The 10,521-nt window shown below is 41.7% G+C and overlaps 1 protein-coding gene across 1 annotated transcript; it reads left to right on the top strand.

Moving 5' to 3' along the window:
- The first annotated feature begins 1,291 nt into the window (after positions 1-1,291).
- ccr10 (chemokine (C-C motif) receptor 10) lies at positions 1,292-8,857 on the top strand. The gene is made up of 3 exons (XM_072678925.1): positions 1,292-1,452; positions 6,050-6,120; positions 6,848-8,857. The coding sequence occupies exons 2-3, from the start codon at positions 6,054-6,056 to the stop codon at positions 8,071-8,073; spliced, it is 1,293 nt and encodes a 430-aa protein (XP_072535026.1). The 5' UTR covers positions 1,292-1,452; positions 6,050-6,053; the 3' UTR covers positions 8,074-8,857.
- The last annotated feature ends 1,664 nt before the right edge of the window (positions 8,858-10,521 follow it).

Here is a 10,521-nt window from a genome sequence, read left to right as displayed (position 1 = left end):
AAGCCACTGCACTGATACCTGATATCTGAGTGTGAACAGGCGGAATACCACATTTCCTCTCAGGCTGCTTTGCACAGCTGTCTTGTTGGCAGTTATAGCTATGCCTCTTCCTTTTTTTTAATAGAGGTGATGGCCAGACCTTTTTTTTTAAAATGAAGCTTATAGATTCATAAGTCTAAGGTCTATATGTTTGCATTTTTGAACGTAAGTTGAACGTATAGGCCATCACACTGTGGTTCAGCATTAATTTTCAGTGCCAGTTGTTAAACAGAATGGTGCAAAAGAATAACACCCTGCTAGTGATTGGATCTGCAAGTAGGCTATATGTATATATATATATATATTATATATAAATGGGGACTTCTGATGATTTTTGAAGTGGCTCATTCTAGACAAACTTATCAGCTCATTGGTCACCGGCTTGTTCACAGTGGTGGTAACAGGAACCAGAGCCAGTTTGATGCACCTACAGCAGGGGTGGGGAACTCCAGGCCTGAAGGCCTTTCTGTGCACCTGTGCATTGCCAGGTTTAACAGTTAGGGTTAGGGTTAGGGTTAGGGTTCCCCACCACTGGATAATATTACATTGCTTTCAATGGTTTTGCCATAACGTTTTTGGCCTAAAACTGAACTTTGGAAATTCCAAAGATGGACAGATAGTCCTTATATTTTTAAAGATGTCCCACTAATTTACCATCATCAACAAAATAAAAATTCTCCAAATGGTCAGAAATCTAATAGAACGTCTCAGTGCTGAAGATCATCAGATCATGTCTTTACATTACATCCAGTAAATCTGCATCGTACAGGTCTATTGACCTATATTTTCCTCTCCTGTTGGAAAATCGCCTAGTCAGAAGCTCACACACATGTAGAAAGCAGTCAGATTTTGGTAGGAGGAACATACCTATAGCCCCTCCTCCCAATCCAGCATCCTGAAAATCCCCTCTCTACCTTCTTCACGTGTCTATGACAAAGTCTTCGCAACCACAGCTCCACTTCTCCATCACTTCCCTTGAACTCTGTCATCTCTCATTCCTAGCTCCACCTTTTAGAGAGGGTGACTGGCTTCTTACCACAAGCAGAAGGTGCCTGAACTCTAGTTTTCCTCCCTCTTTTCAGTCTCCTCCCAAGTTATCTAACTAGCAGAGCTTTATTTTGCGAGTTTGGACCATGGCATCAGCATATGTGGGAGGAGACTGTCAGGACCTTTAAGTGGGAACTCAGGGAACTCCATCTCATAAGTGGAGCCAGGGCTCAGATATGAGTTTAATTAAAGACAAGGCTGTTGTTTTGCCGCAGAATGAAACACGTCGGTTCTCCTTTGTTGGACTCATGTTAAAAGCTGGTCTGCTGGCATTAGCTTTTAGCCAAGCACAGATCCCTGTTTGCTTCCCTGGATTTTGCTCCATCGCCAGCTGAGATTGAGACACATCTGCAGACACCGGCACAGGTAAAGCTGCAATCACGAGGCACGGTTCACATAGCAACCTGAAATATTAATATGTAGAGTCAATGAATAATTGTAAAGAGTCAAGACTGTTAGGTAACGGTTTGGGGGTTTCAGAATTGGCCTTTTTTTTTTTTTTACAGTAGGACACAACAGTTTTTGAGATTCACAGCATGTCCATGTACTGAATTCTCATTATTCAACTATGCAAAGGTAAATTCTATTCTAGGCAAGTTTAATTTACTGATTTAATTAAAAACCAATATAGACAGAAAATACCCACAATGATGTTCATTTGTCTTAGCGCTTGAGTATGTGTAAATGTTCTTCGCATAAATATAATTTGACTTTTAACCACCTAAGCCCCAAATACTAGGCTCAGCTGCAATTAATCTCCGTCAGTCTGAGCTCTTATATATATATATATATATATATATATATATATATATATATATATATATATATATATACCTCTTTTAGCACATAGCTTAATCCAACCCAGTGATTGATCATCCGTTTATCTCTTTAAACGTTGGTGAAGCTTTTTCTCTATTAAAACTTCTGAATCCAAGTGTTATTGTCAAAGCTAAATACATACATACACACACACACACACACACACACACACAAAACACACACAATACTAGTCCCAGCCATATCAAATGCAGCATTATTATACTATGAACAAGAAATTTGATCATAGAGAATAGAAAAACGGGGGAATTTAGGGGGGAAATACACCTGCAGTGAATCCATAGAAGCTGCAATTCATCTCAGTCAGTTTAAAAAGGTGTGATGATTTCATGATTTCAACAGTGTCAGAAAATGGACACGAAGAAAAGGACATTTCACACTGCATCGCTGATACGCCTCTTGGTCTCTTCCGATCATTTCTTACGTGCTGTCTTCCATAGAAACCTCAGCCAGTGCTCAGAACTAGGCATGTGGCTGCATCCTGTCAGCGTAAAGTAGGCTGGAAGGGGGAGGGGTCATGCTGGGTGCACCCACTTTTTTAAATGATTTTTCTTGCTTTTTTGGAGGCTTAACCATCAGCTGCAGTCATTACAAAGCAGGGCCTTCAATCAGTCTCTTACTAACTGAGTCCTACAACATGTCAAGTGGGATGTTTTCAATTCTGTAACTGAACATTTGTAGAGATCCGAGTATGGATAGGCAAGCTGGATCCACTCAGTCTGTTCAGTCTATGTGTTTAGAGCACTTCATAGTGAAAGGGGCCTGCAACTGAAGATCGCATGCATCAGCGGTCATCCGAAGTGATCCACAAAAGATGCCCTTTGTAAGAGATTCGGCAAGAGCGCCTACCTGCATGCAGACACTTTGATGAATGTCGAGACACTTCAGATATGTGTCAAACAGTGTTTGAGACAGACTGTGACAGAATTAAAGAGGATCTGGTTTGTCTCAAAACTAAACCACATCTATGCCATAAGTCAAACCCTGCAAAGCTCCACACACCATGCTGTGAGGATGCCTTCCTGCACTGGGACGTCATGTCGGGATTGAGGGAAAATGTAGGACCAAAAATAGATTCCCACAAGATAACTGGCCCGGTCCTCATTTTAATAGAACTGAAACTTGAAGTAACTTGATCTACAGCACCCCTCAAAATGGGGTTCTGCAACAGTTGATGGGTAAAGCCAATAGTTATACAGTATATAGAACTATGACGACTCAGAGAAAAAACGTCTGAATGTTTACTCAAAAACCTGACAATTGTTACTTGAGGACAGCATCCTTTTGTCGGTCAAGGTTTCCTGTTAAACCGCAATCAGATAAAGCAGCAGTTACCACTCTGCTTTTTTACTTCTGCTGAACAAAAAAGATGTTCATGTAAAAACCAAACCCACAGGAAAGTGGTCATGAGGTTCTCGTGCTGCTGATTTGGCAGTTATTAATGGGGGCTCCAGCACACGCTTCTAATTTTTCAAAAAGGAGAAGTGGAGAGAGCTACAGTGTACTGTCAGAGCTGCCCTATACTGCTGCAATACCTGCCAGCAGGTTTACTTAACAGTTTCTTTTCTATATTGGGTGATTTGGATGCCAACTGACTCTCAACACTGATTTACACTAGATGGACAAAAGTATTGGGACACCTGCTCATTCATTGTTTCTTCTGACAGCAAGGATAGTAAAAAAAAAAAGTCCAGTCAAGGGAAGACTGTCTCTACTATGTTTTGGAGTGAGGATTTGCTGTAAAGATTTAATTGCATTCAGTAAAAAAAAAAAAAAAATGTTAGTAATTCCCCAAACAGTTCCACATGCTTTATACCCAGGCATGGTGCCAACAGGTTTGTGCTAATCTGCTTCAGAGAGTCCTATTCTATTGGCAATACAGGGACTACACAATTTGTGTACGTGTGTATTTGTAGATCTGTGTCAGCAATGGGTGCCACCCTTTCAAATGTATGAATGCATGTATTGGAAGGGGTGTCCGCAAACATTTGGACACACAGTGTATCAAATAATCAAATCTACTGGTCTCATACTTTATGACTTTATGCGCAACATTTTATTAGTAACACTTTACTGAAAGTGTACCTTCATAACAGATTCGTAAGCATTGAATAATGCATTTATGAAGCAATTCGAAAATAGGACATTTTATTAAATACATTGTATTGACATAACATGTGTTAAATATCATATTTACATTTGTATTAAATGTATTAAGTCTCGGTTTCTCTCAGCAGGGTCACAAGCTCAATGCTTGCCTGCATGAAAGTATGGTTTTCAGCTTCATGCAGGAATTTGATGCCCTTTGACTTAAGCGATGGACCATAGATTTATTCCTAGCACTGTGAAGAAGCATGATTCCCGTAGTATGTAGAGATTAGTACAGAAACATCTGTTTATGAACAATTCAGATCAGTTCTGTGAATGATTTTGAAGCTCTCAAACTAAAGTGGTTACACATTTTGCATTCGTAACCAGCAGAATTAACTAGTTGTTGCATGTTGGGTGGGGAAATAGAGGTAACGTTAAAAATGTAGTGGATACACAAGACAACCGCATTCACCATTAGTGTTAGACACAGATGGAATTTGGCCATCGCCTTTAACCCATCCGTGTAGTGAACACACACACACACACACACACACATACACACTAGTGATCAAACACACAGTTACAGTGAGCATGCATGCCCAGAGTGGTGGGCAGCCATTGCTGCGGCACCCAGGGAGCAGGGAGGGTGAAGGGCTTTGCTCAAGGGCCCAACAGTGAATGAGCTGCTATAAACGTTATTTGCCACAAATGCAGCTTCTTACCAGTATTACTGACTGCAGTAGTTGTATATATTGCTATATACAAACCTTACACTTTTTCTGTCTGAATGTTTCTTGCCTTTGAGGCAGAGAACACCAGTACATCCTCAAATGGTATGGAAAAACTCCAGGGCTGTGCTTTAGTGTGTCCGGTGGAAAAAGATCGTTTTGCACATGACCGTTAAAGCCAACAGCCTCCACTAGCTGCCGAGAACCCAATATGGATAGCGTCTTGCAAAGCGCAATAATGAATATCCAAGGGAAGGATCTTGTCGTCAATGCTTGGGTACAGTTGACTGCACACATACATTGCATTCAACAACTCTAAGCTAACACCACAGACTACATCAGCAGAAAGAGAAACAGTGTGAAAGTGCAGAGCCACGTGACTACAGCCTCCGTTTCCTGGACGGTTGTAAGATGGACTGTTAGTGTGAACGACACAAGCATTTTTTGCCACTTTTCGAAGTGATCAGCTGTTCATTCGAACATTTGAAGGCTCTGTTTTCTGCAGATGAATTGAAGATGTGCTCTCTGTTTACACTGGATTGCGCATGCCCAGTGTAAATGCATGGTGACGTGACTTGTGCTTTCCGGGGATTAAAATGGAGAAAACGTAGAAAACGAGTTTGCTTGCTCAACGTTTCTGTTTTATTCCATTTATTTGTGATATTAGTGATATATATATATATATATATATATATATATATATATATATATATATATATATATATATATATATCACTAATATCACAAATGCTATAAATAAAGCTGCAGCAGTTTATTTGTTATTATCTTTATTTTCCCACCCAACATGTCTAGTGAATTCTGCTTAATGGAGGGGTTATGGATAGAAAATGTGATATATGATTTTTTATACATTGGCATGTGGCTTATAAACTCTACATACTATGGGGATCATGCTTCATAACAGTGCTATAAATGAAGCCATCGCTTCAGTTGAAGGGCATTTGAAGCTGAGGTAAGCACTGTCCTAGTGACACTGCTGAGAGAAACCAAGACTCATGGATGTGGTTTAAAAGAGGGGTGAAATATGTAAAACAATTTTCATAATATGAAATCATATTCATAAATAAACATTAGAAAAAAAAGACCTTTAGGTATGTATTCTTTTTGTCCAACAATTATAATTGACCCTCTATAATGTAGCTTTGCAGGATTTGAACTATACCATAAAAGGTTTTTAGTGGCAACCAGTTGAGAACTTGTGACTGTTGTGTTGATCCTCATTATACAAACTCTATCTTAATCTCTCTCTCTCTCTCTCTCTCTCTCTCTCTCTCTCTCTCTCTCAGGGCAATGGCGAACTACTACAACTTCACTGATCCATCTAACCCCCTCGTCTCCACTGATGCCGTCTCCACAGGTGACACTGCTGAAATTCTTTGTGGCCAGCAGGGGGCAGCGGTGTATCATCCAAGACTTGCTACCCCCACACACCGTTGGCCTGTTTTCCAGGAGTTTTGGTTATGCCAAAGTGTTAGAGCTTCACGATCTATCAGTTCCATGTGCCGAACTCTCTTTTTTCAACAATGCCAAAACATCTACAGCCTGACCTTTTAGGGCACCTTTAATGTCTTTGCTTTTTTCGGGGGCCTTCTCTGTCCTGGGGTGCTTCTTAGACCCAGTGCAGGTGGTGGGAGACAGGTGGATGACAGCCAAGCTGGTATCCATGCTGGAAAACAGCTCCCACCCCATGCATGGGACTATAGCAACACTGGGCAGCTCCTTTAGTGACAGGCTGCTTCACCCCAAGTGTGTGAAGGAGCGGTATCGCAGGTCCTTCCTTCCGGCTGCCGTCAGACTGCACAACCAGCACTGCTCCCGGTGGACCACATACACACACACTTAACTACACACACATGTTTGGGGGACAGAGGTCCCTCAATGTAAAAATACTAGGTGCAATACCTCTCCCCCCACACATTGCTATCTTGCACTCTTGCTATCCCTTTCTGCTGAGACACTGAGAATTTCCCCACTGTGGGACTAATAAAGGATTATCATATCTTTTCAGAATGATCTAATGAACTCTCCTGCATGATGTCACTTTTTTAAAACAATATGCCTCTGTCTTTATTGTTGTGATACAGATTTTCAGTCCACTGTGACCGAGGACTACTTTAGCGATTACGATTCCGTTTCTACAGACATCACAATCCTGCCACAGCCGTGTGAGGGCACTAAGGCACAGGAGGGGAGCGCCATGGTCGTCCAGGCCACACTGTTTCTCACAGTCTTATTGCTTGGTATGATTGGGAATGGCCTGGTCATCGCCACTTTCACCAAGTACCGCTGTTTCCGTCTGCGCTGCATGACTGATGTCTTCCTCTTTTACCTGGCGCTGTCCGACCTGCTGCTGCTGCTAACATTGCCGCTGCAGACCATCGAGGTTATCCTTGGCAGATGGGTGTTTGGAGATGTCCTGTGCAAGCTCAACAATGGCATGTACGCCATCAACACGTATGGTGGCTTACTGCTGCTAGCTTGTATTAGTGTTGACCGCTATCTAGTGGTGGTGCGGGCCAGAGCTGCCCAGAGGCTTCGTCCTAGCATGCTACGCTACAGCAAGCTGTCGGCTGTCCTAGTGGCGCTAATCTCCGTCATCCTCAGTGTGCCGGATCTGCTTTACTTCATGGTGAGAAAAGTAGATGGGGACATTGTGAACAGGTGCATGATGAATGTACAGGCGGAATGGGTGAAGAATTGTGCAAAAATTAATAAAATCGCTGGGTTCTGCATACCTTGGCTGACCATGCTAGTGTGTTACAGCGCCATCGGGCGTGTGTTGCTCCAGGGCCAGGGGAAATGCTGGCGAAAGCAGAGGACACTCCGCCTAATGGGGGCACTGGTGCTGCTCTTTTTGCTGTTTCAGCTACCGTACACTGTAGTGCTGTTAATCAAACTGTTCGTGCCTTCAGTCGACTGTGATTACTGGAGCAGGATTAACCTCAGTGAAGTCATCACCCACAGCCTGGCGTACATCCGCTGTTGCCTCAACCCTGTGCTGTATGCCCTGGTGGGTGTACGGTTCCGGAACGACGTGATGAGATTGCTGCAGGACTGTGGTTGTCAGTGCGCTTTCCTGAAACACATGACGCCACAGCCAAGCGGTGGAAGCTCAGTGACTCCATCCTCCCCTCCTCCTACTACTCTCTCACCTCTCCCCTCTGCTAACGGACCCACGAAAACACAATTTGCTAATGGCACGAACCCCCAGACACACGATGGTGCCGATGAATTAAGTGCTACCCACACAACCTTTTGCTTTTCCCAGCAATCTAAAGACCCCACATATGTGGGCTGGGGTCAGCACTGATTCAATCCACACATGCAATAGAATTTGAATTCCTTCCAAAGAGAACCAGTTCAATTTGTGCACTGCTCATAAACCTTCATTAGTTCACCAGACAATCTGCAAGGTTCCTCTGTTGTAAATTTACCTGCTTAGAGTAAAAGGAGTCTTTAGAATGCTGACAATACTTTGTACTGGAAATCTCCTGAACCTGCACAAGCTTTCAGTGGCATCCCATTCTAAATCCATTGGCATTTGCAGTTACTGACTCAGCAGAGACTTTTACTCAGCGACCCTACTCTGTAACTTTACATGGCAACAATACCACCCACAGTTAATGGTGGAATATCTAGGAGGGATATATATATATATATATATATAGTAGATAACTGTACCATACTTCTCTCTTAAATCCATCAGTTTTATTTTTGTATTTAAAAAAGTTTTTAAATAAAAAAGATATAAATATCACTGCTCTCCAATGAAAAACATGTATCTCCTTTTTTTGCCCATTTTTAGTTTTCTCCATCCTTTAATCCCTGTAGCTGCTCTGTACCCTGTGTAAATAATTCTGGATGAATGGACCATTGCATGTACCTTGGGGACACAAATGTACAGTATCATACCTATGTGTATATACGTATATGTATTTCTGACCATGCATATTTTTGATTTCTTGTCCATGTTTTTTTAAATTATATATCATTTTTGTTTAACTTGATTTTAGTAATGTTATTCATTTTGCATATTCTTTAGTGACAGGCTCAGAATTGAGAAGATGTGCTTCTGTAAAGTCATTTGGAAATAAAAAACTACAACACTGTTGAAACCTGTTCAGTGTCCATTTAGAGCAGTCTGATAATTACAACTTCCTGTTTAGATACTCTTTTTTGACTCCTTCTTCCTGTCCTCATTTTCCTTTGACTCCTTCTTCCTGTCCTCATTCTTCTTTGACTCCTTCTTCCTGTCCTGATTCTCTACATTGCCTCCTTCCTCCTGTCCTGATCTTCCTTTAATCTCTTCATCCTGCCCTGATTCTCTTCTGACTCTTTCTTTCTGTTTTGATTCTTCTCTGACTCCTTCGTTTAATCATGATTTATTCTTAAACTCCTTCTCCCTGTGCCGATCTCATTTCCCTCCTTCTTACTGTCCTGACTCTTCATTCTTGTCCAGCTACTCCTCCCTCCTGTCTAGATTCTTCTTTGCCACCTTCATCCTGTCCCAATATTCCTTCTTCTTGACCTAGTTTTTCTTTGACTCTTTCTTTCTGACCTGATTCTTCTTTAAGTCAAGTCCAATTTATTTGTATAGCGCTTTTTACAACTGTTGTTGTGACAAAGCAACTTTACACAATTAGTAATTAGTAAAAGACAGAAAAAAAAGACATGAATGATCAAAGACCCCCAGTGAGCAAGCCAACGGCGACGGTGGCAAGGAAAAACGCCCTCAGAGCTGGAGGAAGAAACCTTGGGAGGAACCAAAACTCACATGAGGGAACCCGACCCATCCTCCTCTGGTCAGAATTATTTAAACATTATTGATAAAAGTTACCAAAGCATCTATACTGTTGAACTGCTCTGATCATAATCATAATATAATAATCATGGTGTAGTACAACTTAATAAAGTCATTGCAGTGATGGTAAGAGTAATGAGAGTAATGAGACTTAATAGTGGTAATTGTAATAGTGGCAGATAGTTAAGAGTCTGTTTAGGTTTTAACATAGTCATTAGACAGGTAGCAGTGGTAGGAGGGCAGCTAGTCTGACGTAGGTATAGAGGACCTCAGCGGGCAATCTTTCAGCAGGTCGGGCTGGGTTAACTCCTTCTCCCTGTCCCGAGTACCATACAATATGTGGAGCCATGAAAATGTTTTGCAAACTTTAGCTAAAATAGACTAATGATATTTACTTCTGTATAGGTAGACTTAGAATTTTCTGCTGTAAGAATACCTCTGGTCAAGTTAACACAGCATTGCTCTTGCCAAAAATGGCCCACTTGATATTATGTGTAATGTGGCCCATTTCCTCTTGACTCATGACTATATCAGATTATGTCAATCGAACTGTGGCTTTAAAAACGTGGTAGAGACAAAATCGGGCATTCCAGAAGTGGGAACATATAAGTCTAGTTGTTCAAGGAGGTCATTGATCATTCATTTAATTATTCATTTGTTGAAGCACTAGTGTCCAAGTTGAATGAATATACAGGTGGAAGATTGGTGAGAAAGTGTGCAAGAGTAGCACAGATAACTGTGTTCTGCATACCTCGCATGTCTATGCTGGTGTGTTACAGCGTCATTGAGCATGTGTTACTCCAGAGCTAGGGTAAATGCTGGTGAAAGCTGAAGTCACTCCTCCACATAGGGGTGCTGGTGCTGCTCTTTCTGCTGTTTCAGCTACTATACATTCTAGTGCTGTTTTTCAGTGTCCATGTTTTCAGGCAACTGTAACTGTGACTGGAGCCGAGTTCA

The sequence above is a fragment of the Salminus brasiliensis genome, chromosome 5, assembly GCF_030463535.1.
Source record: "Salminus brasiliensis chromosome 5, fSalBra1.hap2, whole genome shotgun sequence".
Taxonomy (NCBI): Eukaryota; Metazoa; Chordata; class Actinopteri; order Characiformes; family Bryconidae; genus Salminus; species Salminus brasiliensis.
The sequence above is the reverse complement of the archived record's forward strand: the minus strand, read 5'-3'. Positions and strand labels throughout refer to the sequence as shown.